The sequence below is a fragment of the Danio rerio genome, chromosome 17 (assembly GCF_052040795.2).
Source record: "Danio rerio strain M-AB ecotype USA chromosome 17, GRCz13ab, whole genome shotgun sequence".
Classification (NCBI taxonomy): Eukaryota; Metazoa; Chordata; class Actinopteri; order Cypriniformes; family Danionidae; genus Danio; species Danio rerio.
In genome coordinates, this window is record NC_141037.1 from 19,237,674 (window position 1) to 19,255,902 (window position 18,229).

The 18,229-nt window shown below is 33.8% G+C and overlaps 2 protein-coding genes across 10 annotated transcripts in view; both read left to right on the forward strand.

Moving 5' to 3' along the window:
* ccdc85ca (coiled-coil domain containing 85C, a) overlaps positions 1–5,519 on the forward strand; it is a 115,485-nt gene extending 109,966 nt beyond the window's left edge. For 3 of the 5 annotated variants that reach the window (XM_087289514.1, XM_087289515.1, XM_087289512.1), the window contains one exon: positions 959–5,519. In XM_087289514.1, coding sequence (XP_087145640.1) covers positions 959–1,048 — 90 coding nt within the window. In that variant the 3' untranslated portion in view covers positions 1,049–5,519. 5 annotated transcript variants of the gene reach the window in all.
* Positions 5,520–7,735: 2,216 nt separating this feature from the next.
* setd3 (SET domain containing 3, actin histidine methyltransferase) overlaps positions 7,736–18,229 on the forward strand; it is a 39,368-nt gene continuing 28,874 nt past the window's right edge. For 3 of the 5 annotated variants that reach the window (XR_015512461.1, XR_015512462.1, XM_087288653.1), the window contains exons 1-5: positions 7,741–7,815; positions 10,660–10,787; positions 11,499–11,591; positions 13,527–13,675; positions 18,085–18,157. Coding sequence is in view for 2 of the 5 variants with exons in the window: in NM_200054.1 (NP_956348.1) it covers positions 10,685–10,787; positions 11,499–11,591; positions 13,527–13,675; positions 18,085–18,157 (418 nt within the window). In the remaining 3 variants the exon portion in view is untranslated. 5 annotated transcript variants of the gene reach the window in all.

Sequence of the window (18,229 nt, forward strand, 5' to 3'; positions counted from 1 at the left end):
ATAAAAATACAATTAGAAATAAAAAAAAAAGTTTAAAAGTAAACACTAAGTAAATGAAATTATATTTTAGACTTTGATTTAGTATTGATCACCAGTGATCTAGATTGCTGGTGAACTACACACACACCAAAAGAGCTTCACTTTCCAGAATGCTATGCATTAACCTCCCCAGTCCCAGCTGAGTCCCACACACACACACACACACACACACACACACACACACACACACACACACACACACATACACACACACACACATACACACACACACTTCTCGTGGTCTGTTATTCTGTTACAGTCTGGTGTGTAGTGCAGAGTAAAAACAAAAAAGTGTTGATCCAAACTCAGCATTTAAACACATTTACTGACCTATTATAACAAAACAAAACAAAAACTAAGAAAAGGCTAAACAGATACAAGAAGCACACAAGCATCATGGGAGTAAAAAAAAAAAAAAAAAAAAAAAACAGACCATGAGAAGGGAACATTAACTGAAGTATATAGTCCTGGTAATGAGTGGGAATGACCCGCAGCTGTGAGTGTATGTGTGTCCAAATGACCATCAGCTAGGACTGGAGAGATAAGTGCAAGGCATTCTGGTAGTTGTAGTTCTTTTGGTGTGTGTTTTTGTGTGTGTAGTTTACCAGTGATGTACAGTCCCTAGATCGCTGGTGAGCGTTACAGATTTATTTAATTTCATTTTATTATCAGTATCTTGACTAATTTGAATGTAGAAAAAAATTGTATTCAATTTAATTGCATAGAATACAATAAAATAATGTTTAAAAGTAAACACTGAATAAATAAATGAATTATTTACCTTCATGCACAACTTGCCATTCATTTATTTCAAAACAGGAGCACAGAAGCAATAGCTTTTAGACATTTGTAATTGTTCAAGATTAAAAGTGAAGAAGGATCTGACCTGTGTGTTGTTGTTTTGTGTGTGTGTTTTCAGGTGGTGTGGCGTAAACTGGGCGATGCAGCAGGAACCAAGCCCTCCATCCGCCAACATCTTTCTGGAAACCAGTTCAAAGGCCCTTTGTAGCTCCATGCCAGTGAGCGGCAGAGCCTCCAGCAAACCAACTAATCTGTGAAAATGACCACAGTCTCAGATCTGGGCAACTTCACTTCTACTGCCAGCTTCTCTCAGCCTATGGCGTTCATTCATTCCAGATATTTCACACCTGTTACCTACAACACCAGGTTTAATATATATCCCGGACTCACAATTAGTAAAAGCTAAATCGTAGCTCTATTTATGTGCATACCATCCAAGTATTCATAAGAGGCAGCTTAATGGATTCGTTTCTCATTCCTTATATTGGAATAAAAGCACACAGCTAAATGGAGACACTGCAAGATTACAACCTTAGTTTCCACTCCTGAAAGCTTTCTCACTTTAGCACAAGACCGTTCCATGTTATTATTAAATGATTTTTCATTGAGCCTTTACAGTACCGTTCAAAGGTTTGAGTTGTGAGATTTAAAATAATAATAATGTAATGACAAATAAAATAACAAAAAATAAAAATAATAAATACTAATAAAAAAATAATAAAATAATAATAATAAAAAGTGAATAATTAAATGTAGCATTGATTGGTCAAAATAGAATGAAATGCTAATATTATGTAATATTATATATTTAAAAAAAAAACTTAATTAAAAAGTAAAACACAAGGATGATTGTTTTGGGGATCCGTGTGATCTAAAAAATGGCATGAAGGTTTAGTAAAACAGGATTTAAAGGGGAACTGTTATGCAAAAATCACTTTTATATAAGTTTTAACACAGTTGTGTGGCAACAGTCTGTGAATATAAGGCAGCTTCTACTGGTACAAATTGGTTAATTTAGTTTTGTTTAGAATCGCACGTTATAAAAACAGTCTGCAGAAACACTTTGATTGACATTCTGCCTTTGTACGTGTCATCAGACAGGGAAAGTACTGCCTACTATTAGCGATCTCTCCCTTATTAGCACTGGACATTATTCTTGTTTTGAATCTGCCACTATTCTGACACATAGGCATTTATAGCTCCACCTTCTTTTGAGAAGACACAATCTCATATGAATTTAAAGTGACAGTCCCTAAAATGACACAATTCGTATCAGAGCCTAAAAGGGTCAGTTTCAAAGAGTTAAAAACATTATTTGTGGGGTATTTTGAGCAAAAACTTCACATACGCACTCATGAGGACATCAGCATCTAATGGTACAAATTGAATAATTACATTTTTATTATCACACTTGATAATACAGTCTGCAGAAACACTTTGATTGACATTCTCCCTTTGTACGTGTCACCAGAGGGGGCATGTCCCACCCATTAGTGATGATCTCTGCCTTATTTGCATAATATGTTAGTCTTGTTTTTGACTCTGCTACTATTCTGATAGATTGGCATTTATAGATCTGCCCTCTTTTTAAAAGTGGACTAGGGCCACAATCTCATTTGAATTTAAAGTGACAGTCACCAAAATGGCACAATTAGGATCAAAGCCTAAAAGGGTCAGTTTCAAAGAGTTAAAAACATGATTTGTGAGGTATTTTGAGCTGAAACTTCACATACACACTCTAGGGACATCAGACTTATTTTACATCTTGTAAAATAGGGCGTAATAGGTCCCCTTTAAAAAAAAAAAAAGAAAGATTTAGCATCACGTGTTTAACTTTTGATCAATTTGCTAACAAAAAAGTCTTACTAAACCCAAACCTATGAACGGTTATATACTGTACAGTGTTTTGTTAGAACCACTCAAACCAAAAGATTTCGTTTATCATAATAATTATACAATTGCCAGACATTAGATAGTTTTATTTTCTTATCAATGCTGTTTTCCTGAGCTTAATGTTCATTTTCAATCATTCATATGATAAATAAGATATAAAGCAGTAAACTTGTACAAGAAAAATAAAGAAGCAGCTTTTTAAACAGTTCATAAATTCAAAAAACAAATGACTGCACACCTAATATTCTAGAGATCTTTGCAGGCCAGCTCATAAGTATAAGCTTCTAAAAAGTATTTTTCTGAACATTAATTATAAATGCCAGCTCAAATTTCAAAGTTTGATACTAAAAGTACTTTAAGCTGTAAACTGACAATCGTGATTAACTGAAGCTGCTGTTAAACATTTGTTTATGTCTGTTAAATGATAGCAGATCAAGTCAAAATTCAATAGCAGTGTCTTATAATACGTCCCAGTGGAGTGCTTCCGATTGCATATGAGACCTTTGTGGTGTCATAATATGATTGAAAGGACTGTTAAAGCTTTTTTTTTTTTAGATCTACAGATTGAGTGAACTGTAAAGAACTGGACCGCAGTTTCAGGTTGTAGATACTGAATAGGTGCAATAGAGAAACTGCACCGGATGAATGGAGGTATGAAAGTGTTGTGTGTGTTTTTCTGTTCAGTCTGGAATAACAGATGATATTCATCAAGTTTAAAGGGACAGTTCACCCAAATATGAACATGTGCTGGTGATTTACTCATCCTCAGAGCAATCAAGATGAATATTATGAATATTAGAAAAGATTTGAAGCCAGTCATTGGTGATAAACAAAATGCAAGTCAAAAGCTAAATATACAGGCATAACGAAATTAATACCATAACTCCTGACTAAACATTGAGAAGCAAAACAATCGACCTGTGCAAGAAACTGAACATTATTTATAACATTATTACCTTTTACTCACATGTATTAATTTAAAACACATGTATACTCTTTAAAATGCCAGTATCTTATACCAGTTTCTCAGCATTTTATGAATAACCAAGGACCACAGTTTCAGGATTCAAAAAAAGGGTTTAATTTTCTAATGAATAATAATAATAACAACAACAACAATAATAATAATAATAATAATAATAATAATAATAATTTTAAAAAAAGTCATAGGTACATGTATAGACAAACTTTTTAGCCCTCCTGTGAAAATGTTATACTGTTACAAATATTTCCCAAGTGCTATTCAACAAAGCAAAGATATTTTAACATTATTTCCTTTTCACCTTATTCACCAGGCACATCCATTTGAATCTTTTTGGCTTGAGACTTCTGTTCTTATTCACTTCCATTAATTTTTAGATGTTAAAAACAGATTGTTCTGCTGCTTGATGTTGCAAACTGATCTTGATTAAGAATACCCGTATCTTGCAAAACAACTATAGCAAAGACTACAGAAATTAGTCACAAGCAATTACTTATTTAAACTATTATGTTGATTAATAACCTCTCTGCTAAACAAAAGTACAAATTCACAGGAGGGTGAATCATTATGTCTTCAACTGTGTCCTGAAGATGAGAAAATCAAAAATAAATGTCATTTTTAGGTGAACTATCCCTTTAACGTATATACTGAATAAAATTCAAGCAAACTGGACTAGAAACTGGATAAAGGATGGGTTATTAATAATGAGCTCATTTTGCTTCATTTTGTGTAAAATGTCTAATTCAGCTATAGTTCATGAGAATCATTGGGCAATATTTTGTCTGTTTTGTATGTGTGTGTACGTGCTGTACATGGCATAGCGAAGTCTTATGAATGAAAGGGCAGTAAAAGAGGTGTCTTTTGAGTTTTGTGTGTTCTAATTCAGATCCTTTATCTGCGGACACAAGAACTGCCTCAAAAGATGCTTGCTGCATTCCCACAAAAGCTCTTATTTTTCAAAACCACTGACCCGATAAGCCATAATTTTGTATTGTTCGTTTAAATCAAAGCTCTTTCGAGCATCTCTGAAATCCCTCAGCTGATCTAGTTATTTTTGTATTAAAGCTGTGCGGATTTTTTTTGAAAACTAGATGTTTATGAGAGCAGTGCTGGATTGAAATCACATCCGGATGGTTTTGTTCACACTGGATGCAGCAGGCCACTTTTGGTGGTGTGTGTTTTTTATTTTTGTTTTGTGCGGGAACAAAATGAGCAGCAAACATTTCAATAAGTACATCAGAAAATGTCATATTTTTTTTAATAGTAAGAATATGCTTTGAATTTGGGTCAGTATCGCAGTATGTGCTGTTAACAACAGTGAATATTGTCTCGGTTAAACTGTGAAGTGTTTATTGTGAACACAAACCCGGAAATAATCATTTATTCAAACTATTTTTTTGAAACTCATTTAAAAGTGTCCTTTACAAAGAGATCTCGTCTTCGCAACTACTGACTTTTATTTTGTATTTAAGTTTAAAGCACACCAGAATCTGAAATGCTGACGTTTGGCTGTTTTCTTTTTCTTTTTTCAAATGCACTGCTTCTTTTGCGAGTGAGGATTTGATGTTTGGATGTCCTGTGTAGCTCATCTGTATGTGAAACAATGAAGTTGTGTTCTAGGACAGGACAATTCAGCGCCGTGTAAATAACTACTCTTACTGTAGAATACCTGTAACTAGCATGCCTTTATATATTTTTTATTAAGCTGTATGTAGCTGAGAATGGACCTGTATTTTAGCTAATAATATTCTAAATAATTTGCGAATAACCCTCTTGTAGATTTGAAATAAAACAAAGAATCCTTCTCTTTGTAGGATGTCTGTTTTTTTATTATTAATTCAAATTAACAGGAAGCGGGTGGCACGATCGCCTCACAAAAAGAAGCTCGGTGGTTCGAGCCCTAGCTGAGTAAGTTGGCATTTCTGTGTGGAGTTTGCATGTTCTTCCCGTGTTCGCATGGGATTCCTCTGGGGGCTCCGGTTTCAGTCCAGAGACATGCACTAGGTGAATTGGGTAAGCTAAATTATGTGTGTGAAGGAGTGTGTGTGAATGTTTCCCAGTGTTGGGTTGCAGCTGTAAGGACATTCTCTGCGTAAAACATTTGCTGGATAAGTTGGCGGTTCATTCCGCTGTGGCGACCCCTGATTAATAAAGGGAATAAGCCAAAACGACAATGAATAAAATTATCTGAAAAAAGGGTGAGTCTGCCATCTGCTGGAGATTTACAGCAACTGCACATATGCTCTTATAATGGGAGGATTTTTACATCTTTTCCAACTAATACGTTGAGAAAAGAGGAGTAAACAATATTATTTGTCAAATATTGTTTAATAATTCCCCTGTTTGTTTTCAGAGTAATGTTATTTTTTGAAAAAGCAAAATAGACTCTGGTAAACTATTTCGCAAGTACACTGAAAAGATGATGTCTGCAAAATTGTTGCAAACAATTTATAAAGGTTGAATTTAAACCAACAAATGAAATTTAGTAATGCTCAACTTATTTTGTTTGTTTAAGTTTAGCCCAAATAAATTGTTTACAACCACTTAACTCAAAAAATTTTGTAAATATAAGGAGTCATCTTTGAATCATGTTTTGTGTAGCACCATTGTTCACTTGCTTTCATTCTTTAATACATTTCTACATCATCCAGATTATCGCACATCCTACTGTGACTGTCATACTATTTTTGAAATCTGTTTTAAACAATATTGTTGTTGTTATTATTTTAGAATATATTTATGAAATTACTCATTTGTCCCTGATTTTTGTTTTAATATTAAGTCAATATGTTTTTAAAATGACTTAGTGTAATATAATATTACATTTATTTTAATTACTAAAAATATATTTATTTAAATATTATATAACATAAATGTAGGAAGTAAAATAAGAATAAATTATATCATACATTAAGAAGTGTAAAATTGAGGAAATTAAAACAAAATATTGTGGATGTTATAAAATAATATGTAATATTGATAGCATTATATATTATCGTCGTTAACTAATATTGAAAGGTTTTGAATTAAACATTATGGTAAATAAATCAAATATGACTTTTTTAACATTATTTATTCCTTCATTTTCTTTTTGGCTTAGTCCCTTTGTTAATTAGGGGTCACCACAGCGGAATGTACCGCCAACTTATCCTGCGTATGTTTTACACAGCGGATGCCCTTCCAGCTGCAACCCATCACTGGGAAACACCCATACATTCTCATTCATACACATACACTACGGACAATTTGGCTTACCCAATTCACCTATTGCACAGGTCTTTGGACTTGTTGGGGAAACCGGAACATCTGCAGGAAAGCCACGCCAACACGAGGAAGGTTTTAGCATTAATGTATTAATCGATTATACATTTTTTTATATATTTTATCAATTATCATGTACTTTTAATCCTATTTTATTTATTTGTAATGGTAATTGGATTATTTTTTATGTATTTGTTTATTTTTATTAATATTTATTATTTAGCCTATAATTAATATACATTACATTTTACAGCCAATCAAAAGTTTTACATGTTTTCGAGCTGTAAAACATGACTCCTATTAGGCCACCCAGGGGGTCACTAGACTAACCCCAAGCTTGAAAAATCCAGCATCACCTTATGTGTTTTGTCTCATTGACTGACGTCTTCCTTCGCGAATCACAATGTGCAAACTTTATCCTTTTATGGTCACTTTATGTACCCAAAGTAAACTTCCAATCACAAGACAAACAAGCCTTCCGTTTGTGCAGTCAAACCAACCTTGTCAATCCGACGCAAGGATCGACTACTCTCGCGACCAGTTAACTCCCAGTAAACGGGTACCGCCTCATCGCAAACCAATAAACGCCTTCAATTCGGCAAGGCGAAACAGCTACCAATTTACACCAATCATCTCACACGTTTGCAGTTGCGTACGGAACAGTAGCCAATCACAATACGAGCTTAGGATGGGAGGAACGCTACTACTGCCCAATCCGCTTTGTCAAAATCTTATTAGGGCGTTGCTTGGCCTCAGAGGAAGTTAGGCTGTACCAGCAGACCGACCAGAAGAGGATTGAATTCCAGGTTGACAGGAGGATCCCTGCAGTCAATTGGAAGGTAGTTTCAGTGCTTATTCACAATCAATATTGTTTGCAAATACGCACACGGTGTTTATTATAATTAACCAACATATAATCAACACCATAGCTGCAGATGCGTCACAAATGTTCGCTGTGAGGGTGTCTAATTCAGCAAATTGCGAAACACAGACATGCTGGATATTAACTCAGTGAATGTGTCTCAAAACCTACTAAGCTGCCTTTCTAGAGAACATACCTGACCGCCCTAGACTTGCTCGAAGCGTTCAGTACAACGCTGTACGTTTTAAATGCTGCTTGAACGTTGTAAATGCGCTATAATGCTTACAATGATGTCTGTGTAAGTAACTAAGCAGGTTTTGAGACACTTGGGCCATGATATACAGATAGCTTGATGAATAGAAACAAATATGAATGGATGTATCTTAAGGGATTTAAGTCATGCATATAAACACCGGACAATCCAGTGTTTAAAATGTAGACTTTGGCGTGCAGTGTAATATGGAGCATCTACTGGTGGTTTTGAATAGATGCGTTGGGCCAGACGGGGTTATTTTAAGGCATCAAGCTGCTGAAATCATCTAATATTCTGCTCTTGGCTTCAGAGTTTATGTTAAATGTTTCTTACTGTGTTATTCTGCCTGCCAGTGTATTTACCTCGCTGTTCTCTGCTGGTTTCAGCTTTAAGTAGCTTACTTTTGTGTGTCCAATCCAATTTGCTCTTCAGTGATACTATTTGGCCTGCCATTTAGTAAAAAAACAACTACTATCGAGGTAAAGTTTGTTTTATATTCAATAGTAATACACATTCGTTCATTTTCGAACAGTGACAACCTGCGACACGGTTATGTTTACTATGCTACTTTGAATATTTTATGTATGAAATCACATGTAAGTGTGACTTCAAAAAACATTAGCAGCACTATTTAATTCACTGTAAACAATGTTGTACTTCGCTAGTAATTTGGCTGCTAATATGATTTCAATATTAAGAATTTGGAAAGAATGAATTTGAAACTTTACCCCAATAAAAACGATGTTAGGGATGTTTTGGTGGCCTCTGGATTCATCTCTGTGAAATCATTGATGTAAAGTTGGTTTTATATTCACACATTCATTCAGTGACAGCTCGTGATATGCTCCCTATATGGTTTACCACAATACTTTTAATATTCGGTCTGTAAGTAAGAAACAACATTAGCACTATTTAACTGACTGTGAACAATGTTGTACTTTGGTAGTCATTTGGCTGCCAATATGATCTCCCTGTTTAGAATTAGGAAGGAATGAATTTGGACAGTGAATGAATTTTACCCCAATGAATCCAGAGGGCATCAAAACATCTCTAACATTGTTTTAATTGGGATAAAGTTTCATTCACTTTCCAAATTTATTCCTTCCAAATTGTAAATAGGGAAATCATATTGGCAGCCAAATGACAATCAAAGTACAACACAGTTAACAGTCTATTAAATAGTGCTAATGTTGTTTCAAAGTAGCGCAGTAAACAATATAGGGAGCAGGTCACCAAGTTTACCTCAATGACTTCACAGAGATGAATCGAGGGCATCAAAACATCCCTAATATTGTTTTCATCTCTGTCATTGAGGTAAACTTGGTGACCTGCTGTAAAGTTGGTTTTATATTCACACCTTTGTTCAGTGACAAATTGTGACATGCTCCCTATGTTGTTTACTACACTGATTTGAATATTCGGTCTGAAATAGCATGCAAGTGTGACTTCAAAGCAACATTAACAGAACTATTTTATTGACTCTGAACAATGTTCTACTTTGGTGGTCATTTGGCTGCTAATATGATTTCCCTGATTAGAATTTGGAAGGAATACATTTGGAAAGTGAATGAAACTTAACCCCCCCCCCCAAAAAAAAAAACAATGTTAGGGATTTTTAATGGCATTTGGATTCATCTCTGTGAAATCATTGAGTTAAAGTTGGTTTTATATTCACACCTTCGTTCAGTGACAACTTGTGACATGCTTCCTATGTTGTTTACTACACTGATTTGAATATTCGGTCTGAAATAGCATCCAAGTATGACTTCAAAACAACATTAGCACTCTTTAACTGACCATCAACCATGTTGTACTTTGATATTCGTTGGCAGCCAATAGGATTTCCCTGTTTAGAGTAAGCAAAGACTACTTTTCTGATGTTATATTTTTAAGGAGAAAGTTGGAATGTGCGAATGTAAAACCAACTTTACCTCAACTGTGAAATCCATGTTTCTTTTGCACTTTGATTATGCTTAATACTAACTGCATTGGGTCTTCAAGATTGATGTCTTAAATGTTCTTGCTGTGGTCTTTTTGTGTTATGCCCATGTTTGTAAAGTAAAGATGCCAGACCATTTTTAAAGTTCACCACATAGATGTTTCATATAAGTATAATACATATGTTATATTTGATGGGTTTTATGTAATCTAAGCCTGATTTAGTGCTCACTTTAGCTGCAGAACTCATTTGCTGTAAATGACAGGAGTATGTTGTATTTGATGAGCTTCATGTAATCCATGTTCTCAGTGTTTACAATCAGGTACCTGATTTAGTGCCCTTTGCCTCACTTTAGCCATCCGTTTAATCCCGCGCAGAGACTTTTTTTAACCTTCTTTGGCAGTAATTCTAGGTTCAGATATTATTTTAGATGTCAAACATTTGCATGTTTCTTAATATATGGCATCTAGTCCACTGGATGTAAATATTTAATAAAGAGATGTGGATTAATGTACTTTTCAGACTGTTGGTTCATTTACTGCACAGCCTTTTAGGATGCATGAAGGAGCTGTTTTTAGCTTGATTTATAATACAGTAAACATTTAATTTGTAGTTTATATTTTCCACAGCCATCCTCTCTCCCAAACCAGCAAGATGGGCAAAAAGAGCAGAGTGAAGACCCAGAAATCGGGCACCGGAGCCACCGCTGCGGTTTCTCCAAAAGAAATGATGAATTTAATCTCTGAACTGCTGCAGAGTGAGTATAAAGCTTTATAAAGTCACTTATGGGGTTTATGAATGCTACAATCATTAAGTTCTGCGGATGTTTCTGTTTCCTTTTTCCTATTTCTTCTATTGTTTTTTTTTCTTTTTGATTGTTATTGTCTTGTATATATAAAATAAACATATTATTATTATTATTATTACGGCTCTGAAATATTATTGCTATGAATTACTCTCATGAGGAGCAACACTGCATATGTCCATCACTGCTACACAAAAGCTTGAATTTTGCTTAATAATTACATCATGGATTGTTAAATTATTTATCATTGCAGTTAAGCCTCTTCAGAGATTTCAACAAGTTAAAACTGTTGTATTAATGGAGACATCTAAGTGTAAGTGTCAAGAGTATGGTGGTTCTTCATGCATTCATTTGGCTCAATCAATCTAGATTTGAACTACATCGTCATGCATCTACCCAAAATGTTATGTCATTTTTGGAGAACCTGCATTCATTTATTTGAAATGCAATTTGAGCTCTTGTACAAGGACTACTAAACAAATGGATGTTGCTAAATTTCACAAAAACAGCCGGTAGAGGAAATTAACTAACCAGCATTTACTCTGCTTAATATTGAACACTAACCTATTTCCTCACTGTCCACTGTTGGGTTTTGTTCATTTAATGATGTGAATGGTAAATAGGAATTTATTGGAATGTTCCATTTTTCTTTCTCCCTTTTAGAGTGTAGCAGTGCTGCTCCTTCTCCCGGGAAAGAGTGGGAGGAATATGTTCAGATTCGAGCTCTGGTGGAGAAGATACGCAAGAAGCAGAAAGGTACACGATCGCTTCACATGAATATGGTTTAGCAGTTCTGGGGCATTTGGTTTGATTTTGTAATTTGCCGTTGAAGTTTCATTTACAGGCTCTTATAGTTTTCTGTTTTTCTGTGAAGAACAAAATCAAACTTTTTTTTCCTTTTTTTTTTTGCAGAATATTCTTGTGTTCTTTTCCACACCATGTAAGTGAATGGGATTAAGTGTTGTCAAATAACAAAACTTAAAGAAAAGCTGAATAAAATTAGTAGTTTAAGTATAGTAAAACACCAGTTTTAAAGATGATGTTTTTACTACTTGAGCTACTAATTTTATTCAGCTTATTCCGTTTTGTTATTCGACAGCTTTCAATCCCATTCACTTACATGAGTTTGAATTTTTTATTTATTTTTTTAATAATAAGAGCCAGCATGTACAATTTTTATTATACAAGAAAATCATTTCAGGATTAAATGAGAAAAGAAAAATTAAATAAAAGAAAATATTAATCAAAATAGAAACATACAAATATATTAAACATTGCTTTTCATATTGAGTTAACAAAAGTTATTAAATGCACTTTTAGAACATAAAATACATGTATACAAAAGTTTGCTCTGTTTAATTACAGCAACATGAAGTAAATATGATTAAAAATATAATTAATCACAGCTTATTTTTTTAATGCAAAAAAGACAATGACATCTTAACGCTGGAAAAAATGTGTAAATAGAATATAAGGAGCAAAGCTATTGTAATGTTAATATTTTAGAAATGGGCGACACGGTGGCTCAGTGGTTAGCACTGTCGCCTCAAAGTAAAATGGTCGCGGGGTGGAGTCTCAGCTGGGCCAGTTGGCAATTCTGTGTTTACATGTTCTCCCTGTGCTTGTGTGGCTTTCACAGTCTAAGGACATGCACTATAGGTGAATTGGATGAACTAAATTAGCCATAGTGTAGGAGTGTTTGTGTGTTAATGCAAGAGTGTATGGGTGTTTTCCCAATACTGGGTTGCAGCTGGAAGGGCATCCGCTGTGTAAAACCTGTGCTGGAATAGTTTGCGGTTTATTCCGCTGTGGCGACCCATGATAAATAAGGGACTAAGCTAAAGGAAAATGAATGAATAAATATTCTAAAAATCAGCAGCATCTTTGATTTGTTATATTGACTAAAAGTAACATGGAGCTCTATGGGGCTAATAAAATGTAAAAAACAAATAAAAAAAACAAATTTGAAAAAATATTTTTTATTCAGAAACAGGTTTATTTTATTGCATGTACCATTCCATTAGGATAGTTTACAGTTAGTAAAGCAATAACCGGTTGTCTGGAGAAAAAACACTTTGGTGTTTTGATCACAATATACCGCTTGTGTTTTATAACAAGAAACCGAGAAAGTACAATAATAATTCATGTCTTCTGAGGAGCTGAATTATTAACACGTATGTTGTTTGCTATAAAATGTGTTGGAACAATCTGTGGATGAGTTTATGATGGCAGAATCTTCCCACACAATGTTCCTATATGAGCTTTTTAAGAGTACAATAAATCACATTAGCATAAAAGATTAGATAAAATCATTTTCTTTAATTGGTAAAACATGAAATATGAATGAAAAACATCTAACTCATAATGAGATAAAATAGCAAACAGAAATAGCTTCAGTTACAGTGATGAAAAGATATACGTTGCAGTACTTAACTCAGCGGGAGTCTCTAAATGTGCATTAGAGCATCTACATTTCCATTAAATTAAATGTTAGACAGCATATAATGCAGTAGGATACACAAGAGGAATAGGTAGCAGCGTTTAGGTCCACTTGTGTGGTGTTACAGCCGCATAATAAAGCTGAGCGCCGTAGAATAATGGAAATTATTACAGGGAGAACCTCTCCTGCTGATGTTCAATATACATGCAATAACTAAATCAGCTTGTAAAGGGGTTGAATTATTTCCTCAGGGATGTCTGTATCGTTTGAGGGAATCAGGGAAGACTTTTTCTCCGAGCTGATGGCCTGGGCTGCGGAATGCAGAGCGTCTTGTGATGGTTTTGAAATATCTAACTTTGCTGACGAAGGATATGGTCTGAAGGCCACCAAAGATATCAAGGTTTGTGATTTTCGCAAGTAATTCATAGGCTAGGATGATTTCATTTCTTTTTTTTGGGGCAAAAATAATGTTGGTGTATAGGTTGTTTGTATACACGTGATTCTGGTTATGTACGAAATTCAGATGGAGCCCAAGGAAGTAAAAAACTATATGGAAGACATCGAGGAATGCCAGTATTCTTGTGATTTATTTATTTTTATATCATGTTTCAGAAGAGATATAAATAGAAAATAACCACATATGTTGGACTTGTATTATGAAGTGGATAAAATATATTTTCTTGCCATTGAGGCAATAGATAATGTAAGCTCCTTACATTAAAAAAATACTATAGTGGTTTTGAGTTAATTACTTGAATTAAACAGTTGTGGTAGTATGCTTGCTTTGGTACAACACAACTATGAAATAAATGACCTAATAGGCTACTATACAGTTTTTCTACACTAATTATAGATAATTTTACACAATACACTGCAATTTACACTACAGTATTTATTACAGATGATTAGTTTACTATGGTATATTACAGTATGATGTTGCATTCATTAACAGAGATGCAACATTATACACTTTAGTGTGGTTCAAAAACACTATAGTATTTACTATAAATTTCTGAATTTATTTATGTTTTTCATGCTGGTAGCGTTATCTTCTAAACATCTTCTAAACATCATGTCCTTATACACAAAAAAACAAGAAAACGTACTAAAGTGTGGACGCATAGCTATTATTATCGTAAACGCTAATGTTCCACAATAGCAATTGTCCCCTTTTTTTTTTTTTACAAGGGTAGCTTTTGTTTTTTTATTCGGTCAATGAACTTAACCAGCTACAAACATTTAGCACTGGTGCACACCTCAATGTTAATCTTACGGTTGTTTTTCTTTAATCTACTCCGGTGAAACAACAGTAATGGATTATTGCAAAACAGTAGAAGTTATTTACGTTCTCCTGGATATTGTATAATCTTTATTAGTGCTGTCAAATGAATTATTGCATTCAAAAAAAAGGTTTGTACACATGGATGTATTGAGAAAATGTTTATTACATGACGCTTTTCTTCCATTTTTTTTTAGACATTGGTAACTCTTTATAATAACTACACACTATGAATCATTTACTAAGCATTAGCATCTAGTAAATTCATTATCTGTTAAGCATTGTCTCTACATTAATAAGCGTTAGTAAGCGGTTTATAACTGCAGCTACAAATGGTTTATTCTTGACTTACAATCACATTTATAATGTGCTTAGTAATTGTACTTTCATACTTTAATGATTTATTTTTCATTACTAAATGAAGTATTGCATTATTTACAAACCATTTGTATTTAAGAGTAGTAGGTTGTTTTTTAAGATCATTCAGAATGAGTCATTAAATGATTAATAAACTATTGAAATCAACCTTTAAACAGTATATCTTATTATTCAGGCATATATGGTTACTATTTATGTTAATAAGTGCTTTATTAGCTCAACTTCATGCAGTATTGTGATTAAATCTAAAGTCAGGACTATTTATGCTTTATAAATCCTTTATAAATGACAATTAAAGGTTTGGTTTCATATGAACAATTATTTTTGCAATATTTTCTAAAAAGTAAAATTACTGTAAAGTTTAAACATTGCCGAATAATAGGAGTGTCAAAAAACGACATAAAATTGGGTAAAACAAAAACAATATAATAATTTAACAATAAAATAATAAGTAGCAATGTTTAAACTGTACAGTAATTTTATTCTAGTTAAGGTTGCAAAGATTTTTTTTCCTTTGCAGTTTCATTTGTGTATCTTCAAAAAAAAGAAATGAATAATGTCATTTATGTTCTTGTTTAGAATTAAACTGAGCCTTTAATTGTCATTTATAAGGGATTTATAAATCATAAATGGTCCTCACTTTAGATTAGGTCACAAAACTGCATGAAGTTGAGTTAATAAAGCATTAATTAACATACAAAGTAACAATTATAAATGTTAAATTGAATAGTTTACTGATCATTAACTAACTCATTCTCAATGATCTTAAAAAAACAACCAATTATGCATAAGTAACTGGTTTGTAAATAATGAAGTTTTTTATTACAAATAAGGTTATTTATATTATTATAAACTGTTACCCAGACTTTTTCCTCTTTATGAGCAAAAAACTTTTGGAACTCTAAAAAAGCTGTTCGGCATTTCTCATTTTTGCAGATTTAAACTATTATAAACAACACAAAACATAAACATGTTGATCTTCTATTAAAAAGTTCTATGTAGAAGCATCGCTTCCTGCTCTCCATTTGAAATTTGTACACCATCAATGATGTCATGTGCAAACAGCCTATTGTAAGTTGGTCTGATAGCTCTTTTTTCCCCTCTCTCTCTCTCTCTCTCTCTCTCTCTTTCTTTCTCTTTCTTTCTCTTTCTCTCTCTTTCTCTCTCTTTCTCTCTCTCTCTTTCTCTCTCTCTCTCTCTCTCTCTGAATGAATAATTTTACATCGGGATAGTTTTGTAGGGGAGTATGTCAGTATAAATATAATAAACAAATTATGAACATAGATTAACAACTTATGATTGAACAAAGTTAAAATTGAAATATAAGCAGTGATTTATGGTTTTTCATTGATTCAACACTCAATAAAGGTACGCGAGCTGTCACTGGGGTGGTACCTTTTTAAAAGGTACAAACTTGTACCTAAAAGGTCCATATTAATACCTCAAGGATGCATATTAGTATCTAAAAAGTACAAAAGCGTTCCTCTTAAAATTTGTAGGTACTAGTATATACTTTTGAGGTACCAATATGGACCCTTCAAGTACAAATGTGTACCTTTTGAAAAGGTACCAGCCCAGTGACCGCTCTCGTACCTTTATTTTTGAGAGTGTAACAGTATTGAGGTACAGACAATAAATAATCAATTAATAAACAATGATTTATTTAATCAATTTTAAACACAATTAATCTTTGTTTGATACCGATTTTATATCTACTTGTCCTCTAAAAATTTAAATTAGCTTGAAATTGTACACAGTCACAGGCCTTAAAAAAAATAGAAAATCTTTCACTCTATTATGTCTAAACTTTTCAATGACTCCACAAATCTCCTGTGTTCTGAACTGTGGGTTTTGATTAATCACAATCCCAGTACAACATTGCAGGTTCGCACATTGTAATATTGCTGTTGAAATTAGATATTGTGCAGCCCTACTTGCAAATTATCGAGATTCAGTCCATGGAAATTATATGTGAAATGTTCTGCCTTTTTCACTCACAAACAGAACATTCTGTCATATCCTGAGTGTTTAAAATGAGTAACCCGACTCGTTTATTGGCAGTTGACTCTATAAATAATCATTTGTGTGGTTGATTTTGTAGGTCAATGACTAAGTGTTAATTAAAGGCCTGTGCTTAGTGATCATAGCTGTTTCTCCTCATCTTTTTAAGGGAGAATTTTAGGCATTTAAGGGATAGTTCACCCAAAAATGATAATTCTGTCATTCACTTGTCATTTACTTGTTCAAAGCCAATTTGGGTTCCTTCTGTTGAACACAAAAGAAGATGTTTCTAAGAATGCTGCTGGTGTCCATCGACTTCCATGGTATTTTTTCCCTACTATTTGAAATGAATGGTTGCCAGCAAACAGTGTTCTTTTTTAAAATATCTTCTTTTGTGTTTAATAAAATAAATAAACTTTATTTTAAAACCACCCAATGATTATTTTGATTATTGAGTGAACAAAATCTTTAAGAGTTTGTCTTGTTGACATTGTCAGTTCCTTTTGCTGAATGTTAGTTCAAAAAATTTTACACAGTATTTGGATTTTATTTAAATGATGGAATTTATATTAAGTATGAGACTAGCTCTGTAATCTAATTCAGTTATTATTATTATTATTATTATTATTATTATTATTATTATAGGCGAGGCAGTGGCACAGTAGGTAGTGCTGTCGCCTCACAGCAAGAAGGTCACTGGGTCGCTGGTTCGAACCTCGGCTCAGTTGGCGTTTCTTTGTGGAGTTTGCATGTTCTCCCTGCCTTCGCGTGGGTTTCCTCCAGGTGCTCCGGTTTCCCCCACAGTCCAAAGACATGCAGTACAGGTGAATTGGGTAGGCTCCGTTGTGTATGAGTGTGTGTGTGTGTGTGTGTGTGTGTGTGTGTGTGTGTGTGTGTGAATGTGTTTGTGGATGTTTCCCAGAGATGGGTTGCGGCTGGAAGGGCATCCGCTGCGTAAAAACTTGCTGGATAAGTTGGCGGTTCATTCCGCTGTGGCGACCCTGGATTAATAAAGGGACTAAGCCGACAAGAAAACTAATGAATTATTATTATAATAATTAGTATTATTATGAAGATGTAAATTGAAGGATGTGGTGCATTTGAATGTGTTTTTGACAGTGATGTTTTTTTGGTCTTACTGTCCATTTCAGGCTGAGGAGCTGTTTCTGTGGATCCCTAGAAAAATGCTTATGACTGTGGAATCTGCCAAGAACTCTGTCCTCGGTGAGTTCACAGAGTGCAGAAATGTCAGTCTTCATAGTGAGCTTTGGCAATGACATGTCACACTAAAAATTT